The sequence below is a fragment of the Eupeodes corollae genome, chromosome 2, assembly GCF_945859685.1.
Source record: "Eupeodes corollae chromosome 2, idEupCoro1.1, whole genome shotgun sequence".
NCBI classification, from domain to species: domain Eukaryota; kingdom Metazoa; phylum Arthropoda; class Insecta; order Diptera; family Syrphidae; genus Eupeodes; species Eupeodes corollae.
The window spans coordinates 5,494,629-5,517,002 of NC_079148.1; the positions used below are offsets into that span (position 1 = coordinate 5,494,629).

The following is a 22,374-nucleotide window of genomic DNA, read 5'->3' on the forward strand; positions in this document are numbered from 1 at the left end:
TCAAATTTAATGGATTACTGCCATTTGATGAAACTATCTGGTTCCGTTTGAAGAAATACCTTTGCACGGCTTCAAACTCTTCCAGTTGTAAATATCCAAAAACTTGGGTACCGTAGATTGTTTGAAAAAACACGACATTTGGATTAAAGAACGATTTTTTTGTTAGAGTAAAACTTATGCCACGTCAAATTTAGAACAACTTTCGCTTCGTTGCTTTTTTCTTAAAGTATTTCGAAACATTAAGATTATAAGACAGCAAAACTCCAAGATATTTGTAATAATGAACGACCTTATAAGGCGAGTATTCGCTGGGACCAGTTTTCAACTGCGACCAATTTTTCAGGGGCCCTACCTTTTAATGCGTTTCGGAAGCAAATATTTTCGAAAACGAATATTTTGTAGTCTCTATTTCCAATGCGGATAAGAAATCTAGTACTTACAGAATGACAAATCCGCATTTGGATTTTTCAAACCTGGCGATGCGTTTCCGAATGTCATTACCGTTTTAAAACTACACAAAAGGAAAATTGTGTAAGGTTGTGTGAAAGAGATAAAATGTAAGCAAGGAAAAAATACTTTTATTCAAAATGTAGGCTAAACAATTTTATTACAGGGAATTATCAGCGAAAAACAAAATCAATTTGAAATTATGGTGGAATGCATGCTCATCCCGATTTATTTCATTTGTCGCGTATTGTTCTACGTTCAACTAGTTCTTCTCTATTTTCTTCATCCATCCACAGCGCAACCAAATCCGATTTATTAACTTTTTATTGAATTTTATATTTTCTCTTTAAAAAATTAATTTCAACTTCCGCGTCTTATTTGTGATTTTTTTTTTGTTGTATATTTTCTTTGACACATCTCACGTCATTTCGCCTGTACTTGATATAATTTATGATTCTATGGGGAAAATCTTTTTTCGCACTCGTACTGTAGCGAGTGTCCTAAAAGATCTTAACATACATTAATCTGCTGGTCCGGATGATATCCCCGCTATTGTTCTGAAGAGGTGTTCTTCATCGCTGACAAAACCACTGCGTAAGCTTTTTCATCTGTCCTACTCCTCAGGTCTCGTTCCGAGCGGATGGAAAACCGCATTTGTCCAGCCTATTCCCAAAAAAGGCGAATCTTCCTCACTGTCTAATGACCGACCGATTGCACTTACGTCCCTTCTTCCCAAGGTCATGGAAACGCTGATTAATTATCAGCTCAAGAAATATATTGAAGATCGAAAGATTCTTAATGACCGGCAATACGGCTTTCGTAGCAATAGGTCCACTGGTGATCTCATTGTTTATCTCACCGAACAGTGGAACAAATCTCTACATCGTTTTGGAGAAAGTAAGATTATTGCACTAAATGTTTCAAAAGCATTTGGTAGGGTTTTGCATCAGGCTCTCTTATCGAAAATGCGAGCTTTCGGTTTTCATGAATCCCTGCTTCAGTGGATTAGTAATTACCTTTCGAATCGTTTAATACAAGTTGTATTGGATGGATTCAAGTCTGAAAACCACAAAATAATTGCTGGTGTGCCCCAGGGTTCTGTTTTATCTCCAACACTCTTTTTCATTTTTATTAATGATCTCCTGTCTGCAACATCTAATCCAATACATTTTTTCGCTGACGATACTACTCTTAGCTTTTTATATTCGTTTTCAGATTCACACCTCTCTTCTTCGGATGTGGAACTGAAACGACAAAATTCCGACCTAAACAGCATTGTACAATGGGGAATAAGATACCGCGTGGAATTTAATGCTTCGAAAACGCAATGCTGTTTTGTATCGTTAAAGCGAAATATACCCCTCTGCCATTATTCATTAATGGCACTTGCATCGGGGAAACTAAACATCTCGATATTCTCGGTATGTGTATCACCAACAACCTTTTGTGGTACGATCACATACGCGATGTCGCCAAAAATGCCGCAAGATGTTTGGGTTTTCTAAGGCGAAGCAAGAAGTTTTTATCCCCCTCCAAAGCTTGAGTATAACTCCCATATCTGGGCTGTGCTCCTGCAACTTACTTAAACCTATTGGATAGTATTGAAGGTAGAGCATTTAGATTGATCGGTGATATTACCATTATAAGATCATATACGCCACTTGAACATCGTCGAAATGTTTCTTGTCTCACCCTCTTTTACCGTTATTTTAATGGTTTATGCTCTAGAGAAATAGCCAGCTCCATTTCTCCCCTTAAACAGTTCAACCGTGATACTCGCGCTTCTAGGAATGCTCATAAATTTACCCTTGAGCCCATCTTCGGTCGTACTGTCAAGTACAGAGATTCGTTCTTTAGCCGTACTATGCGAATGTGGAATGCCATGCCATACTCTGTCTTTCCCGGCTATTGCAATATTCAAGAATTTAAAACCAATGTGCACCGACATCTCCTTTCAAATCCTCTCTCCCTTTCCTAGTGCTCACACTGTGTCTACAATAAGGGATATTATCCCTTTGAAAGTGCGCTTATTATAAAAAAACGAGAAATATTTCGACACTCGGCAAATCTATTTTATAAATAGAGAAAGTACTAGATTATTGTTTTTTTTTCGATTCGAACGTTTTACTGAGTACGTATTCGTAAACGGATCGAAATTTATATTCGAATTGGATTGGCTTTCGAAACGCATTACAGAGTAGGGCCCCAGGTATCTCAGAAGAAACGTTTTTATCCTAGCACCACGTTCATACATTGCTTCAAATTAATGAGGCACTGACAGCTTTGAGATACCTAAGAAAATTCTAGACTAAATTAGCCCGTTGATAATTTGCATTCATACGGAAGTTCTTGAACGTTCACTATTTTCCTTAACGCCCATTGACAACAATTTTGCGTACTCTAAATAAATAAATACCAGGGCCTAGAGGCTTACAACTCTCAGCCATTCCTGTTTGCGAGTAATGTTGTCACAGATGGAGGGGACCTACAGATTATATGCCAAATCCAAACAGCTAATTTTTTGAGAAAGCAATTTTCATCACAAGGATAATTTTGCCTACTGACAAAGCCATTTAAGTAAAAATAAGTTTCACCACAAAACACTGTCAAATAGACGAACTTTGGGAATCGGATTTATTTTTTGTTTTAATTAAATTTTTTAATTAAAGCATTGTAATCGCGGTTACTGATTCATTATAAATTTCTCAAACTTACTGAGTGGAAACGTCAAACGTTCTTACCTGTCAAACCATATACGAAAGCCTTCTAAGTTCATCTTGCACCTTAAAACACACTTGTCTAACTAATAACTTTGATACCCCGATGATATTGACATGATGGGAATATCAAAGCGTGATGTCACCGGATCGGTTTTTGAGCATTGTGACGGAAGCGAAGAAGATGGGTTTAGTGGTCAATGAGGCAAACCCAAGTATATTCTGTCATCAAAAAAGCACATTGAACGACTACGTCTTGGACAAAACGGCACCATGGACAGCTTTAACTTTAAGGTAGTTGAGGACTTTGTAAAGTCCTTTCTCGAGCATTTTGAATCACCATTTATAAGACACTTATCATCCCGGTTCTCAATAATGGCGCTGAGGCCTGGACCTTGTCAAAGAAAGATGAGAGCGTCTTGGGATGCTGCACGAGAAAAATTCGTCGGGTTATTTTTGGTACAGTCTGAATAGATAGAGAGTGGAGGAGAAGATATAACGACGAACTGTACTGACTGTACAGCGACACTGACCTAGTTAACAGAATTAAAGTCCAACGGCTTAGAAGGCTAGGTCATGTAGAGCGAACGGACATCAACGCTCCATCCCGGAAGGTCTACGGGTTGTTGGTGCTTCGCAACTTAGGTATTTTTTACGTGGTGAGGAAGTCACCCCGACGGCAAAACTCCCAACCTGGATGGCCAGATCCTTAGTATAATCCCAAGGACGGGGACCCAGATAAAACCGCTCCTTATGGGCCTGGGATCTGAATAAGTTGTGGAAGCCCTATAAGGTGTACACTAAATAGTTCTACCTTACTTGAACTGTAGGCGCCACCGTTGATTCCATATCGGGAAATCCTCCGCAGGTGGAAACACCTGTTCCCCCCTCTCTCGTTTGCTGCCCCCAACAACTTTCCACTGAGTTTAGAATCCAATCTCCAGTCGAGGTACTAGGCACCCGATGTTCACCGCGGGGAGGTGAGAGTATTAGTTGATAGACAGAGTTGGGTTTCCTTAACTGTTTGAAGATATTTTTAGTTTCATAAACGGAAACATTGTTTATTCACGGAGTCATTTTAAAAGAAATGAGTCTCATTACTAAACATCTTAAAAAGGACGAAGCACTCAACAAACTTCGTGAACAGATTTATGTTTTTCAAAGTAAATTAAAATACGATTTAGAAGCATTGTGTATTGACAAGGATTGTCGTTATCAACTGTCAAATCCAAAACAATAACCATAGAAACGTCTCTTGCTGCTAAATAAATTACCATTTTTTACCCATAATTAAATTGTATAAAGATAATTTAAGCAATTAAAAAATAAATACGTGTTTTCCACAGTATAATCGTTCATATTTTACAATAAAAATCATTTAAACCTTAAGAGCAAATTCAAGTCTTCCATTGTTTGGCTTTCATTTCATCATTATCAGTTAAAAATGGCACAATATGTACCTACATACCTACATTTTTAAACATTTTCGAAATATAAAAATATTTATATTTAAAACTATTTAGGTGTTTTAATTGATTCATAAGAATTGTCATTGTACATACAACACATAATAATATACATAACAGATATGAAATTATTACCCCGCAAAGACTATATTTTGCACTTAATTCATAATTGAAAAAAAGGATTAACCAAATAACCGTTAAATAAATTTAACAACAACTTGCATATTAAAAGTGGTTTACATTACCTTACCAATAAACAACGATTGTTTTCCTTTCCGGATTTCCTTTACACTTTTAACTACACATATAATTCACAAATACATACATGTGGATATAGTACCAGTATACTATATATACCGTTATAATAAACTGGACACTCGTGTTTCAAGGCACAATATAATATAGTGTAGTGAAGTAGGTATCGTATAAGGTAGGTCCTGATATATCCTGAAATCGAAAATTCCATTTTTATGCCTGTGTATTTATAGCACTCAAGTTGTTCCGAAAAAGCCAAGCTTTGACTCGAAGCCATATACTATGCATGTGTGTAAATAAGTTGGACAAGTTCGCGCGTTTATATGTTCTTTATTATTTGTTTTTTTTTTTTAATTTTATTTGCTTGTCGAAAGAGTTGCTCTCTGGTACGTGTTATCCTTTGTGACAGTGACAGTTGTGTCCTGTATCTGTCATTATTACTGCACAAATATGCGTGTGTGTTTCCATCATCCTTCCTGCAGGTTTTGTTTTTGTTTGTTTTTTTTTTTATTTGTATTTTGTTCTTTGTATGTAATTAATTTCGAAGGACATTCGCATTGCCTTTCCAGTTTTCAATTGCATAGCTATAATAAAACTACTAAGCCAGTGTCGGAACTTTGAAATTTTTTCATGACTAAGGCCCTAAGTTATTTAGAAAAGTTAATATCAATTCAGTTCTATCATTAAAAAAAAATTGGATTATCTGAAGAATAGTATCCGGATACTTAAGTAAGTCAGCTGATATCAATTGCATACGGATAATATGGATTAAGGAGTAAATAACTCTACAAAATACATACGGATATATATTCGGATAGTGAGAAATCACTCATTCCTTAAAACATCCGGATAGTTTGGATTTTAATGAACTCATCTGGTTACCTACACATTTTAAAACATTAAATTTAATCGTTTTATGAAAATTAAATCAGAACTCTCCGAATACTTTCGAATATTCAGTTGTTCAAGTAATTCTTCTGAAATCAATACTCTTTGGATAGAGCCGAAGACATAATCAGAGTCCAGCAAAATTTGATGAAGAAATAACTAAAGAGAAGGCAGAAAGACAGAAACCATTCGTATCCTTATCTGGATTCTGGTAAACCAGATAATATCAGATTTAAAGAGTGCATTACTCTACAAAATACTTGCATTCCTCAAAACATCCGGATAGTTCGATTTAAATTTACTCATCAGGTTACATATTATTTTAAAACATTCAATTTAGTAATTTTTTGAAAAAATAATTCCGAACTTTCCGAATAGTTTTGAATGTCCAGCTATTTGAGTAATAATTCAGATAATAATACTATTCGGATGGTGCTGGACACAAATTAAATTGCAGTACAATTCGTTAGGGCATAAATTGTTCAAAAATCATGAAAGTAAATATTCGTTTACTTATCCGGATCAAAATAAATCACAGATTTCTTAAAGTATCCGGGTTGTTTGAATATCAATAAAGTCTTCTGGTTAAATATTTAAAAACTTTGAATTAAATTAATTTTGAAAAAAATAACCTAATTACCTCTCCGAATAGTTTTGAATATCCGGATTTTTGAGTAATAAATCTTATAATAAAACTATTCGGATGGTGATGGATAGAAAACCTGATTCCGGTCAAATTTACTGAAGTTGTAACTAAAGAAACACAATTAATGTTTTCAAAAACTCGACAGAAGACATTTCTATCCTTATCCAAACCTCACATATTTTGGAAAAAATTAGAATTTTCCCAATAGTTTTGAATGTACGGACATGATAGCAAGGCAACTGATATAAATATTATTGAGATATTGCCGGATGCTAGAGAAGGTTCTACCAAAATTTGATTCAAATAAAGTAAGAACAAGGCATTTAACAGCTAAACAACTCCACAAAATTCGGGCATATATTTTGGATTCTTATCCGGATCCGATAAATCACTTTTTACATAAGGCACTCGTATAGTTCGGATTCTAATTAACTTATATTTTAATCACTTCATTTCAATTTGAATACAAAATTGAATATGTCAATAGTTTTGAAAAGCCGGACATTTAAGTAAGGCAGTTAAAATCAATACTATTCGGATATTGCTGGATAACAAATGGCTATCGGTTTAACTTTGACTTATCGGGTGCAAGACTCAACAAAATATATTACGGTCTTAATAGGGATCAATAGAAAATCACTTTTCGAATGAATTAATCTGGTTACGTCTTTGGTACGAATAATTATCCAGAATATCCGAATATTGTTGCAAGATTTACTATTCCTTTTTTTAAAGATTTTTTTGATATTTTTATAAACTGTATAATTTACTTAAAGCAGGATTTTTAGTCTGTGCTGTCTTATGGCTCCCACTTGCTTCAGCCCGGCCTTGCTCAAGGTATAGGCATCGTCATATCGTCGGTCGGTTGGTGTTGACCACTCTACGCATCCGGCAACCAAACCTCTGCGGAAGCCATTACTACTGATGGCGGTCAACGTTATGGAAGTGATGTCCTCTCCAGAGATCCTTCTTCCCTAAAGGCTGTTTTCACTTATTTATATTTTTTTATTTTATTTGTGTTGCATGCATTTTTATCAATTGTTAACAGCACATTGTGAAACTCGCGAAGGTAGTCCTGCAAAGCTTTCGTATTATGTACCTATCTATGGGATTTCTTTTTTGAATCCTGTGAGCTGGGCCATATAAAGCGATGCGATGCGATGTGGCGCTTTATTATTATTCAACAAGCTGACACATGAAAATCCAGTTTTCTGTTTGCTTTTTATTATTATTTTTTTTGTCAATGCGTGTCCTTGCAAAGGATAATTTTCCTCCACCAATTATTTATTGGAGAACGGCGGCGGCCGGCGGCGTAGCTCCTTCGAGGGAACTGATAATTTTAATGTGCGGGTGCTTTCGATGACAATTTCATTGCGCGCGGCAACGAATGTGGAAAAATAACGACCTCGGCTTTGGCTCGTGGTAGGTATAGAGTATCCTTGTACTGTAAACATGTATAGATATATAACATAGTGTTGGTAGCGGTGCTGTGTGGTGCGGTATGGTGGTAGTGGTAGAGAGATGATATTTTTAATTAAATACGCTACGATGGACATTTTATGGATAAATTTATGGTAATTTTATTAAGTTTGCGTATTTTTTTGTTCGTTATTTATGTATTTTTTGTTGTTGCTGCTTTTCCTTTTTTTTAACTTTATTTTAGTCCTGTGTTCGCTTGGAATTGCATGAGGATATAAATTAAATTTAATGGCACAATGAAAAGCAAAACGGGCACAAGGGTTGGGGTTACTTAAAAAACAATAATGTGCATCATTCTGATGGTATTTCAGTATTGTCCCGGTTTTGCGTTCTGTTCGTCCTTCATAGTATACATCCTGCGTTCTGGATCCTTCGTCCTTTTGCTCTGGGCTAGAATAGATGAATGAGGTAGAATTTGAATTTTTGGACAGCTTTAGCTTATTTTTCGTATCGTTTCGTTTTTATTTTTTAACTATCAAATGAAATTCCATTGGTTTGGAGAGCAATTTTGTATTCAATTATTTTTTAGCGCAAATACAGCACAATCTGCCGCATATTTTTTTCTTCTCCGCGCTTATAGGTAGGTCCATGTATTGAGCCTTGAGCAACAGAAGTTATTAAAATGTGTAGGCATTTCGTTCTTTTTTTTCATGTATTCTATTCACGTGGATTGGCAATTTGATGGGAAAAGCGCAAAATATTATACCTTTAAAAATGTTTTCGTTAGGTATTTTTGTTGTTATTTTTTGAATATTTTTTTGAATTCTGTTCGAAAAAAAAATACGAAAAACTGATGATTTTATTGGTTTCCGGCTGAGATAGCCTGAATATCGGATTTTAATACGGATTAACAATTTTTAATAATACTCATGGAGTATTGTGCGGGCGGTATGAAATTATAACATAGGGATGGTTATTTTACATATATACATCGATATAAATATAGGAATGAATATTTTGAACTTTGGGGTATTACTGAATTTTTCAATTTATTTTTTCGTTTTATGTTTTTGTAGGTATAGAGGGAGCAATATGGGAATATTTGTTAATTCAGGGGGTAGACAATAACCATTTTTGTTGGAATGCAGATTTTAATTGTTTTTATTAAGAAATAATTGAGTTTTTTTTTTCATTTTACCCGAAAGAATTTTTATTTAAAAGCTAACACGTTAAAAATGATGATACAAAGTGATAAAGTCATTAATTCATTATGTTTTCATTTGAATAAAGAATTTTATTGAAATTAAAGCTTTGAACTTATGTAATCAAAAAGAGAATACATTTTTATTTTTATTTTTGCCGAAGGGATTTATAATTAAATAATCTTAATAATCTCAAATACCATAATATTTCTAATTATTAAATATTTTTTATGATAAAAATTAAACAAAACTTGAATGAAAGTTAAAAATGTTGATACCAAATATCTCACGAACCAATAATGATGTCGACTTCATTTTTTTTTTACACTTTATGATTGCAAAGACAGTTGATTAAAATTTCAAAAAGATAAAATGTGCATTTATGTTTAATTTAAATACAAATATGTACATATATGTTCGCAAATGAGATTCTTACTAAAAAATGGTACACTTTCACAAACTTTGAAATGGGCCCGTAGTTTTTTATATCCGCCTTGTAACCTTTCTTGAAAATTGGTGTAAGAAATGACTTCTTCCATGTATTGGGAAATTTGACTGTTCTTAGAGAAATTTGAATATGAATGTAAGGGGTTCACATAGCGCATTACTACGCAGTCATCGTTATACACGGATAAAAGATAAAAGACCGTACTCTGTAGCACCACAAGGATGTGGCTATAGAAAGTTTGCAAAAAGGAGTGAAGATTATGAAAGTATACTTCATCAACTACTTCAGGGCTATCGACAAATGACTCACGGAAATTAGTTGCGAAAGCGTTACAGATATCAACAGTTTTATCTAATGAAAGGTTCTTGTAAGTGCAGTAGTTAGCTGGAAATCTGTTTTTTCCTTAAACTTACAAGTTTCCAAAATTTTTTAGAATTCTTATTCAAAGAGGTGTCCATATTAGTTACATAACTAGCTTATACAAAATTAGAAAGAGACTTAAATTCAAGTTGATGAGACAGAGTTTTGAGGTAAGTTTTCTATGCCTTATTTCTTTCGTTAGGCAGTAAATCTGGAAATAAGCTCTTCTTAAGTCAAAATTATATAAGCAATAAAAAGAAATACTATGTTCAGTAAGGTGATAACTTAAGTCAAGAAAAATATCCAAGGGGGAAGGGGGTGATATTTATCACTTTTAGTAATTCCTGATCTGATAATTCTAGAACAAGAGTGCTAATAGCGTCAGAAGAAAAAATTAATCGAGAATTCGATTTTTTGAGTTTGTAATACAGCTTGTTTGTTGTTAGTCAGTAAAAAGGATTTTATTGGGAACAGAGTTCCAATTGTGAAGAAGAGGGAGAGGCTTCAAGGCAAAATTTGTCTTCCGGTGGAATCCTGTCAATGTGTGGTAAAATAAATTCACCTAGAAGTAAAATATTGGTGTCAGAGCAGAACAAACTGATAAGAAAGACTAGTGCCAACGAGACTTCGCTATTAACTTTTGGTGGGAAATAAACGTTTAAAATAAAAATATTCTTAGTCTGTACCAGAAGAAGAGAAATATTTATTTTTTACCGCTATGAGAACACCTGCACCTAAATCCTTTGCATTACCAACATGAAGATTTTTTCTGTAACTTTCGAACACTTGACGAAAAAGTTCTGTGTCGGAAAAGCTTGAATTATTCCAAGTTTCTGTTAAAACGAATACGTCGTGTGGGAATGATTGGGAGTTAAGAATCAGCAGAGTCAGCATTCTTTCTACGAAGTCTCTTAACGTTTTGGTAACTCGAATATTATATATAATAATAAATTATAAATTATATTATTAAAAAAATTCGACACTATGAATGATTATTGAGCCTTCTTAAGGCATTACTGAAAGTTTGTTAAAATTTAATTTTCGACTGCAGAACATAGACATAGAAATATTTTAAACTTAAAAATTATTTTATCTTGAATCAAATTAATAGCGTTGTTAATAGTTTCAGAAAAAATCTTTTGACAATAGTTATGTAGAAAAATCTACCCAAAACAAAAAATTGAAATTGAATGCATTTTTGAGTAAAATGTCTGTAGACTTACTTCATCTTAAAAATAGTGTTTTCTTACATGAATTAAAGGGGTTAAGGTTGTAATAGTCCATGCATCAAAATATTGTATTTAAAATTCTGTACAATCGAATTTCTGTTGGATAAAATTTTGTATTTTAAAATACTGTAAATATAGTTAAAAAGATAAAAATCGTTTTGATAATGTAAATAAGAGCACACAATTTTTGTTTTTAGCCTCTTGTGAAGTAGAGACGTTTTAAACATAATACATTTTTGGGAATAAGTTATCATACAAATATTTTAAAAACATTTAGAACAAAAACATGGATTACATTTTTGAACAAACAAACTTTGTTTTGTGTTTCTAAAAATTTGTTTTAAGTACTTTTTTTGGCTACTTCAAATAATGACAATACTCACCTCCCCCCTCCAAACAAAAAAAACTAAACATTATGAATTCCATAACATGACCCCAAATTCGGAAACGAAATAAATTTCCAAAAAGTATGAATTAAGTCCTCAAAAAGAATTGAACTAAGTTCTCAACTTTGATAATTATTGTCTAACGAATTTATTTCTTCTCCAATGGGTTTTTCAAATTTGGGGATGGCCTCTTCGCTACCATTTTGAAAAAGTGAATTAAGGCCAAATTATTTTGAGAAAGAAGACGAACTTATTTTTCCAAAGGAATTGCACCCATCATTAAGTTGAGTAATACAGTCAAGAATATATAGGGGCGACATGCTGCTCCTAACTGGCATTACAGACCAAACTATAGAAAGTGAAATAAACCAATTTGGGTTTATTTAAATTTGTTATAGTGAAATAAGTCTAGCTCCTTAAATGTAATGTACTTATTGTAATAACAAAATTTTGTTTAATCTTTTCAGTTTAGAAAACTAATGCTTAAGATTATGAAACTTGTCATGTTTTAAAGGACTTTTAGTTTAGCTTAAACGAAAAAAAATTATCGTAACGTTTAAATTGGCTAATAAATTATGACTTTTAGTTCAGTTAAAACAAAATATTAGAAGCTTTCACTTATGATTCTTTTCTGGTATGAGGTCGCCTTCTTACAGTACTCCACAAGCTGCATCCAATTCTCAACGCTCAGGAGTCGAAGTATTTCATTTTCTTTGCGATTTTTTTTTTCCAAAAACTGCCCTTCCTACTTCCTTTAGAATCGGACATTCACGCAGAAGGTGTGCAACATGTTCCTTTTTATTTAAGTTCCAGACACTGCAAAAGTAACTGCCAAATTGTTTCGGTGAGGTATAAAAATCAAGCCGCAACATCTCTTCTCTGAAAATAAAAATTGACCTGATGGCTTCAGGTGTGAATTTCGGTTGAAAGTAATTCTGTGCATTGAGATTGTATTTCAACTTTGAATAAAATGTTAATTCTGTTGATGCTCTCGTACTATCTTTAAAGACATACCTTTCGTTCTCATCAGTAAGCTTTATAATTACATAGAGTTATTTCTTCAGTTCCCAGTGATTCGTCCCAATTTCATTAAAGGTGATGCCAATTTTTTTTAATTATATTGCCTGTAATCAGATAACTTTTGGCAGCCTGGAATTTTGCATTTTCGATATCCTGGTCAGATAATCTGGGTTCAATTTATAGTTTGAAATAAAGAGTATTGCTAGACAGCTTTCCAACTAAACAAATGTGTATTTTGGAGTAATAATTGGGAGTGATAAATTTGTTCTTAGAAAGAAACGAAAAATGTTTTCTAAATTATAGATTTTTGTAGTGCCCCAAACTTGTGAACCGTAAAACAAAATAGATTGCGCAGTTGCGTTGAAATCCTTGTACTTTGAACTTAGATCATCTGTTTCCAATTTGAAACAATACTATTCTTGATGTATTAGCTTTTTTTATTTGTAAGTGTTTTCCATATTGAGATTAAAAGTTAACTCCATTTCAAGGTAAGTGTACTCTTTTACTACTATACACTATATCTAGCGATATTTTGACTTCTGGTTTATTTTTAAGACATTGTTTTTATTAGTTGCATGCATTTGATGATTATAGGATTTATCATCTTCTATGGCCTTTCATTTGAATCCTTACACAACATTTTGTTTGGTTTTCAAATAGAAAAATCCTAAAACAAGTACTGCTCTTTTTTCTAAAAATGGTTAAGAAACAGAACTACATTAGAAACACACTATCTTAGGGTAGAGTATTCTTAGTTTACGTACTTTGGAATATAGAATTTAAGACATACAGAATAATGGCCAAACATTATCATACAGAATTTCGATCAAAAATAATTCAGAGAAACACTATTTGGACCCGCTCCCGAATTAGGCGCCACTTATAGCTAGCATTGGTTTTCATCATTGAAAATACACATTGGAATTTTTTTGACAGGTCGTTTGAAGCTATCATTAAAAATTTCTGTCATTGACAAAAAAACTGATTCAAATCCACAGCATTGGAATTGTGTGAAATTTGAACACTAATCAGTAGAACGATTCGTTTCACTTTTGAACATAAAACTATCAGCTGTTTAGGAAAATGAATTTCCGTCCGAAAAATAGAAAAATACGTTTTAAGAGAAAAATAATAGCGCAATTACACTTTTTTGCCTCAAAAAAATTGTGTGTGATTTCCGATCGATCATTTCTTATAAAAAGAAAACACCGTCAAAAATCGATTCAAAAATTTTCTCCGTTCAATTTCAATGATACCACTAAATTAATTTAAAGTTTCATATATTTCGACAGAAAAGAGCTTTAATTTCAATTTCTGATTGAATCCCTAGAGTTTTAAACTTGACCTTTCTCTATTGTGCTTAACTTGAAGAATTTATGAACTTATTACTATAGTATAACTAAGCTTTCGCAGTAGTACACAAAATTTAAACTCGAGTTTAAAATCAAACATGACATTATTAAAAAAAGGCGAACAAATTGGCTCCGGGCGGTGATTCCGCTAGTCTCTCGATCCACGAAAATTAAATTTTTCTCTTAAACAGGAAATTTGTAACCATTTTTTTCTGGAACTTATTCTAATCAATACAATTTGTTGAATTAAAAATGATCACATTTCTCTACGTTTCAAGAGTCTAAATCAAAGATTTCTCAACAAATGTCTGAGTGTGCGTTCGGGATACCTTTTACCGTCGGTAATAAAATTGTGTTTTATAGAAAATAACATCAAAAAATTTGTATAACAATTTAAGAGAAAATGTGTACAAATTTGGTCGTCCACGAATATCTCTCGAACCAATAACGCTAGCGTTGCTTCAAATTTTATATTGTAAATGGTATACAAAATTCTTCAAAAATTTAACAAACGGTTTTTTTTATAAATAAAAATAAGCTGATCAAAAATATTTATCATCTCGAATATTTTGAGAACAAAAACTGATATTACCTCCAAAATTTGTATGCATCGAAAAACAGCGTTTTTGATGGAACAGTTTTTGTCATAATAAAAATATTAAAAAAAATTCTTATTGAATTGAATTTATTAAAATTAATTTTTGACAGGAATATATTTGCAAAAAGTAAGGATATTGACTTCAAATTAATTTTGTCTTTTGAAAAACATTATTTCTTGCATCTAATAAAAATAAGGTACAAATCAGAAAACAAAGCTTCAAAAAATTTGTTAAAACTGATTTTTACCCAAAAACTAGTTCAAAATTATTCACTTAAAATATTGTTGTCAAAAAAATATAATTTAATTTAAAAGAAGTAAAAACTTTAAAAACTGTAACTATGAACTAATCTTGGACTTAAATATCTCGGGAACAAAAACAGATTTTTGTTTTAATTAACAACCGGATTGGCAACTTTTTTTCGAACAAAAACGAAAACCTACCAGAAAAAAAACTAAAAGTGTCTTGAAAACAAAGAATGATATTAACTTCAAACTTTTTTTCTTGGAAAAAATGCTTTAATTGATATTATGTACAACTTTTAAAAATTTCGACAGAAGGACACGAATGAAAAATTATCAACTTGCGATGCATTCCAGCCTCTTTTTTCTTATTTTGGTTCTTTAAATATCAAAAACATATTTTTATATTGCTCGAGAACAACAATTTTTTTACTGTTGTTCTCAGGAACTCATTAACCAATATTTTTTTTTTTCAAATTTCGATGTATCGAAAATGGGTCGAAATTTTTAATCAAAATCGGAATGTAAGGCGTGTAATTATAAGAACGAAATAACTGCATGTCACAATTAGAAAATAACTGAAAAATTTTGCTACATATTTGTGTAAACAAATTAAATTAAAAAAAAAAATAATGATTTCTAAAAGATTAAATTTTGTTTCAGAAATTAAATGGCATTTTAATTTTTGACGTTTGTAGGTATAACTTTACAACCGCTGAACGGATTTATCTTATCTTAGTCTTGGAATGTTCGTGAAGTCTAGGGAAATGTTCAAAAGTCGAGAATAATCGAATAATTTCAGCCCTTTTTTATTTCCCATACAAACGTTTTCTACAGTCAATTTGAATTTTATTGCTATTCAGTAAGTTCATATTAAATTATAATCACTCACTGTTGTCTAACGAATTTAGGTGTGTATCTAAAGTCAAAGAGTCAATTGGCAATTTATTACCGCTGCATAAAGTTCAAACTCAATCATATCTATGAATATAGCCATTGCGTACGCTTTGGAGGATCTAATGTCGCGTTGCGAAAATAAACAGAAGTGAATCGCAAGCGCGACAAAAAATATGATAAGCTATTAGTAGTACCGATTTCCAAATAATTTGGTCGGCTTCGCGAAACTTAATTCCTGTGCGCGACTTACCGTAAGGCATGCCATATATTACATTTACTTGAGAACGATTTGCTCTGAAATAATACGCTCAAGGATACCGTAATATCTTCATCGCCGCATCAAATTCGTACATTGTTTGCCATTATCATATTGACATGTTTCCCCTAGAATCCAAAAAATTTGAGGGTTAAGTATATAGATGACATGTCTGAGGATGTTTTGCATCGTGTGCGCCGTGAAACTTTGACTCCTGCACTACAAATGGCTGAAGAAATTTAAAATGAGACATTGATCATGATAGAAGATATGTGTTTATTGATAAAAGTATAAAGTATTGTCGTGTTTGGAAATGACAGCACCCAATCGTCACAGCACGATGCATTAAGCCACGAGTTGCAAAGGGAACTACAGTACGACATTGAAGCATTGGCCGAAACAATTCGTACAAATGTTCCACAATTAAATCAACAACAAAGAATTGCGTCCGACACTTCGATAGAAGCTGTGAACAGTGGATCTTGTGGAATTTATTTCATTGATTTTGGCGAGGATCAGCGTTGGCTTCATCTGGAACAGCTACGACTCTGCTAAAAAGCGGACGATCTTAGAAGGCGCATTCTGCCTTTAAATTACCATTAAACATTCAAATCATCGAAACACTAAAGACACTCCAAAAAAAAGCGAAAAATTAAGATGTCAAGGATCACAATGCGACCATTCAGAATTTTCTTCCAGGACAGTTGGTTCCCTTCAAATCAGTTGACATCGTTATGAAACAGGATGACGTAGTCAACAATCCCACGGAGTTTTTAAATTCACTGGAATTGCCTGGATTACCACCTCACAATTTGCAGTTAAAAATAGGATCAGTTGTGATCAAGCTGCGTAACATTAATAAGCCTCGACTTTGCAATGGAACAAGACTGGCTGTGAAAAAACTGATGAATAGGGTCAATGAGGCAACAATCATTAAAGGAAAATACAATGAAGAGGATGTCTTGATCCCGCGAATAGCGATGATTCATTGATTCCAACGGATTTACCATTCGATTTTCAACGCTTATAATTTCAGTACGTCTGGCCTTTGCGATGAAAATAAATAAATTGCAAGGACAGTCTTAAGAAGTTTGCAGAATCAACTTGGAGTTTCCCTGTTTCGCGCATGGACAATTATACGTCACGTGTTCACGCGTATGAAAACCGTCTTCTTTGTTTATTTTCGCACCAATAAACAAAACAAAAAAATATAGTTTATGAGAAAGCTTTAAATTGATTGACAAACTGTATCATAACAGTGTGTGTCTGTTAGTAAAAAATTAAACCTCAAATTGGTATTCAAATTGTCTATTTACTAGTCAAATTTCTAAAATGTTGTGCTCCGTTCAACGTTTGGAATAATTTTTAGAACATTTGATCGTATAACTGAAGTACTGCTGTATTTTTTTTGAAGAAAGGACATTTTTATATACTTTTTAAAATCTAGTACTCTATAATCCAAACGCTGTGTCCTCGCACATTTGCCTATTATTAAAATTCATACACATATAATACCTAAGCTATTTAACACAGACCCGTAAAAAGGCTAATATTTGCGCAAATATTTGAATGCCTTTGCTACTAAAACTCTTCACGTGTAGACTATTTTTTTCGGCTTCAATGTTGACATTATATTGTTATCAATAACACCAAATCAAACCGCGTATATAGCCTAATAAACTTTTATTATATGCATGCAAGAACCAGAGCCATCTGTCTTCACTGTTATGAGTCATTTGGGTTTCTTTTGAGAAACATTATACTCGCGGTATACTCGTATTACGATTCGTGTGAATTCAAACGAACATTATGACCTTTTTTTGGGCCATTACACACACAAAAACCCTTAATCCTTGCGCATCGTTTAAGTAATCTAACTTGTCCAAATATTTACATAAGAATCATAAATATATTCAAGAACATTTTAAGCTTTTCGTCGCCTTAAGTCCTTGACGCTAGGTACATAAATATTTTTCGTTCAAAAACCCAACCATCATATTTGGTCTGGTATGTGTTTTCTTAAAATCCTCTTTCAAGAACAGCGATAACCCTTCGTTTTATCTAAATATCGACATCGTTAAGTGCGCCTTAGGGCTTCTAATACCATAGCTATTTTCCACCAAAAACCAACATTCAAATTGTGTGAACAAAAAATAAAAACGAATCGAAGACCATCACCATCATCATCGCAAAGGTTCCAACTTAAAAGGTTATCCTAAAGCTCTATTTGCTAAGAAAACACTTAACTTACCTAAATCACGTGTGGTGATTTCCATAAATTGCTCATAGTCGTAGTCATACATGTTTAAGGTCCTTTTTTTCAAGCTGGAATGCTACTATACACTGCCAATATAGTCTCCACCACCGCCGCCGTTAGCCGAAGCACCGAGCCACCAACCCTTTTCCTGCTCACCGTTAATCTGCTCACCAGAAATAGAACAGAATTTCATGCAAATTTAATTGAAACTGGTGCTCCTTCTCAAATCCGACGACGACGACGGACGGACGCCTGGATATCTCCAAGAGAAATCCACATGTGCAGCCAAATAATTCGACCTCACATAATACTATCATATCACCGTGAGCTGCCGCCACACCGCGCCGCCGGCCGGCCGTTCTACCTTCATAGAGTCTCAAAATACCTTTTCACCTACTAACCCCGTGGATGATGGCGATAGCAGAAGCTGAATTTTAAAGAACCAAAGAAGAAAACAGAAGAAATTTATGTGCCAAAGCTTTTAAGGGTATATTTTGCTTAGATCCTACCTAACCTAACCTATACTCGACTCGTATAGTTCTAAAATGGAATAGGAAGCGCCCTAAAATTTCTACATTTCTACCAACCTACCTGCCTATACCTTCTAACCTATCTACTTACTACACCCGACTATATTTATACATAGATCTCTGGGAGCTATTAATTTAGAAGCCATTCCTAAGTCAGGCCTCTCTCTATCGAGTTTATATCTTCTGGTGTACTGTATGTAGGTGAAGGCATTTCCATTATGCCAAATATGCTTTTACAGAACATTAAAATCGAGATTAAAACAAGGATAAGAAAGCAGCATTGATGATGAGGAGGGTTTGGGTTTTCGTTTTGGGGCTGTTATTATGGGGTTGGGGTAGGTATGCCTATATTCTGGATATGGAGCTAAAAACAGAGCGCACTTGAGAGATGGCTCAAGAGATTACAATTCAAAGATACAACTGGGTGGTGATGTGGCTGAGTAGATTGGGTGGTTAAAGGCCTTTTTCTTACATTATTTCACCTTCTAGATGCCGCTCGTTTATTTTGTTTTTATTTTTAATGCAAAAAAAGACAGGTGCGTATTTTAATAAAACAAATTTAATTATATTTATGTTTTCTTAAAATTTAAGAATCTCCGTAGGAGTAAATTGATTAAAATTGAAAGTTTATTTAAAATTATTCAGGAAATGTGGTGGAAGTCACCTTCACCGAGATTTCCAGTGTTGCGATGAAATAGTAATATTAGTTAAGGTAGTGCTAGTCATTTTAGCAGCAGAAACAAATATAGTAGTATAACAAATATAATAGTAATATTTGAAACGGGTGTTTTTTTATAAAGTATAATACTTAAAGATTTCAACACTATTAACTAAGACTATTAACTAACTTGAGTCTATTCTTTCGACTGTCAAATAATTTAATTTTATTTTATTTTGGTATTTTAATATGAATTGACTGATGACTTAACAACGCTTAATAATGGTCCAAATCTATTTTGAAAAACCATGGTTCTGTTCCAAACACGAAAAATGCTAAATTAGTTCAGCTTTGAAGATAACTTTTAGTTGGATAAATATGAACGTCCTTTAAGGGTATGATGGCCGATGGGACACCGTTCAACCCACCAAAACTGACTATTTTTGCGCTTTATGGGTTAGTGGAATTATTGGTCGAACATTTTTTAAAAGCAATGCTGGCCAGAACGTCACACACAATATTCACTTCTATAAACCCATGATTTCTGACTTTTCTGTACATCAATTGAACAATAATTATGTGCAGGAACACAAGACAGGTGTGGCGCAAAATATCCCATATACGTTTGGTAACCGCATGTTGAATTTGCCTCTAAGAACGTTTGATATAACGCCGGGCCGGTTGACTGTTTTCTATTTGTGTGAAGTAAGTACTTTCTTCACCGATAAACCCGACGATTGGCCACTTGGATGACAACATTCTCCGCGTAGTTGACGATAAACGGCCACAAATTTTGGAAAAAGTCATTCACAATTGGGCTTGCAGAATAGATTCCGTTCAAACCAGTCGTGGCTGCCATATTTCAGAAGCTATATATATTATTATTTTTTATTAAATTTCAAAATGTTAGACTTCTAAAAAACACTCTTTGGACCTTATAAATAAATTGTCTTTATTTATATAAATTTAAACAGCGGTTTTTTAAATATATCTTTTAACAGTTTGTTCACCTTGTCAAACATTATTTCTTATCGTTTTGATAGTTAGAAGAATTGCAGCAGCTTCAAAATTAATGGTTGTTTTAGTTTTTCATCGGTTGATACTGTTCCAGCATTAGAATTATTCGGATTCAATTGATTCCATTGTTTTTTGTAAGTGTTTCCATCTTCATCTATGCATTGATAAGTCATTTCACAACATTCAGGATAAGATTTCATAAGACTTCCTTCTTCGATTAAAGTACAATTAGGCAAAGGTATACGTCCACATCTAAATATAAAAGAAAATTAAAATAGGTTTGCTTTAATTTTATGTCTTACCCTTCAACCGTAACTGAGCCATCTTCATGACAATTTGTATTCTGACAGATCATTGGCAATTGACTGTCACCTTTAGGCAAAATATGCCTGCCCATTGTAGAAGCAAATTCCAGGTGTGGCTAAAGAATAAATTATGATATACCTAAAGTGTAGAATATACTTCGAAACTTACTTAAACTTGCTGGAATAATGTACGAATATCCATTGCTACCAGCTACTAAAGCAAATAGAAAGAAAAGGAATGCTTGCATTTTTGAGCTTTTGGTTTCAAATTTATGAAATGACTGTAATTTTTTGAAATAATCCTGAGTCTTTTATATTTGCAATTTCATTGTTCAAAAACACAAAAATATTATGTTTTACCTTCTTATTAAAAAAATTTCAATCACAGAGACGCAATCTTGTTAATGTCAATTGCCTTAAAATGATAAAAATATTAAAGGGTACTATGGAGTCTAGAAAGAAATTGTGTTAAAGTTAGTTTTTTTTTATAAGAAATCAGTAATAAAATAAAGTTTTGAATTTGAATCTCCCTAAGCACATTAATAATATTTGATATATATTTTTAATGTTTTTAAATGTTGATTATTACTTTAAAGAAAAAATTCTAAATATTTCATTTTTTTTTACTTTTATTGACAAAACCAAAAAATACCCGAAGTTACCCTATATTTGTATGACTAAACTGAGCTATGGCCTTTTAGGAATTCAAGACAAGAAATTTAATACGTCAGTGCCTATAATTTGTTTAAATTTTTGAAGATAATATTGTTTTTAAGTATATTATTGACTCATTCGAAGGAAACATAAAAAACTCAGCTGATTTTTCAAAATGCGTCATATTTTTTGTTGTTCTTCAGAATTGACAATGAAAGCTCAAAGAAACGTTTAATGTGAATGATAAGATCGAACAAAAGACCTTGAACTGCATTTTATTCATTCTCAAATAAGGTATTAAAAAAATTAAATTCACAAGTCAGATGATTTAAAAAGGAAAAAAATAAGATCGTTTTGTTAAGTCAATTAGAGTAAATTAAATGCTTCTTATTTCAAAATCAATATACTTACCGAATAAGTTAAGTTGACTGAGAAAATATTTAAATAAATTCGAAAAATGAAAGCGTTCTGTAAATAGTTTATGGCTTTATTCCCTCAAAAAATAGACATACAACGATATGGCTCAATTGGGCGAATACGCACTTTTTCACGAAACAATGTTTTCCCCAAAAATGGATTATCATTTTTAAAAGTAATTGTTTTGTTTTGTTAGTGGATTCACTATACTATAATAAATTTTTCAATTTATGGACACCGTAGTGTAAGTAAAGTTCTGTAGAAACTCTGTTCTTACAGAAACGTAGCAATACCAATAAAGTTAGAAACTCGAAGTTTTAAACTTTTAATAACTTAGTCTAGAACATTCACTTTATCAAAATTCAACGTTATACCATGCGGGCGTCGTTTCAGCATTTCAAAAATTTGAAAACCATACCTGCCTGACAAACTGATACTTATTGATTATCAATTTTTTCAAGCACTTCCTGATATCGAATTGACCTTTGAAAGGAAAACAATAAAAAATCTGCGTTTTCTATTTAGAAGGCGTTTTTCATTAATTTGGCAAACCTAGTTAATGTGAAATACTTTAGATTCTTGTGGAATGATAAAGTGTAATATTTGTCAGTGAGTTGCAGGCACACAAACCCTAACTTCTATATAACTAAAAAAAACGCAAAAATGGAAGTTAAGTTTCTAATAAAACTAAATTTTAGAAATCATAA

At 32.8% G+C, this 22,374-nt stretch overlaps 1 protein-coding gene across 1 annotated transcript; it reads right to left on the minus strand.

Annotated features, from left to right (window-relative positions):
• Nucleotides 1-20,302: 20,302 nt before the first annotated feature.
• On the minus strand, nt 20,303-20,705 carry LOC129944169 (uncharacterized). Its single transcript, XM_056053403.1, has 2 exons — nt 20,594-20,705; nt 20,303-20,543 (listed from the first exon to the last, which is right to left on the minus strand). Exons 1-2 carry the CDS (start codon nt 20,686-20,688, stop codon nt 20,318-20,320), a joined length of 321 nt encoding a protein of 106 aa, XP_055909378.1. The 5' UTR covers nt 20,689-20,705; the 3' UTR covers nt 20,303-20,317.
• Between the last annotated feature and the right edge of the window lie 1,669 nt (nt 20,706-22,374).

Coding starts and splice junctions, on each gene's coding strand:
- LOC129944169 (XM_056053403.1), bottom strand. CDS start 20,688: ATGGGCAGGCATATTTTGCCTAAAGGTGACAGTCAATTGCCAATGATC. Junction 20,544..20,593: donor GGCTCAGTTACGGTTGAAGG/GTAAGACATAAA, acceptor TTTTATATTTAG/ATGTGGACGTATACCTTTGC.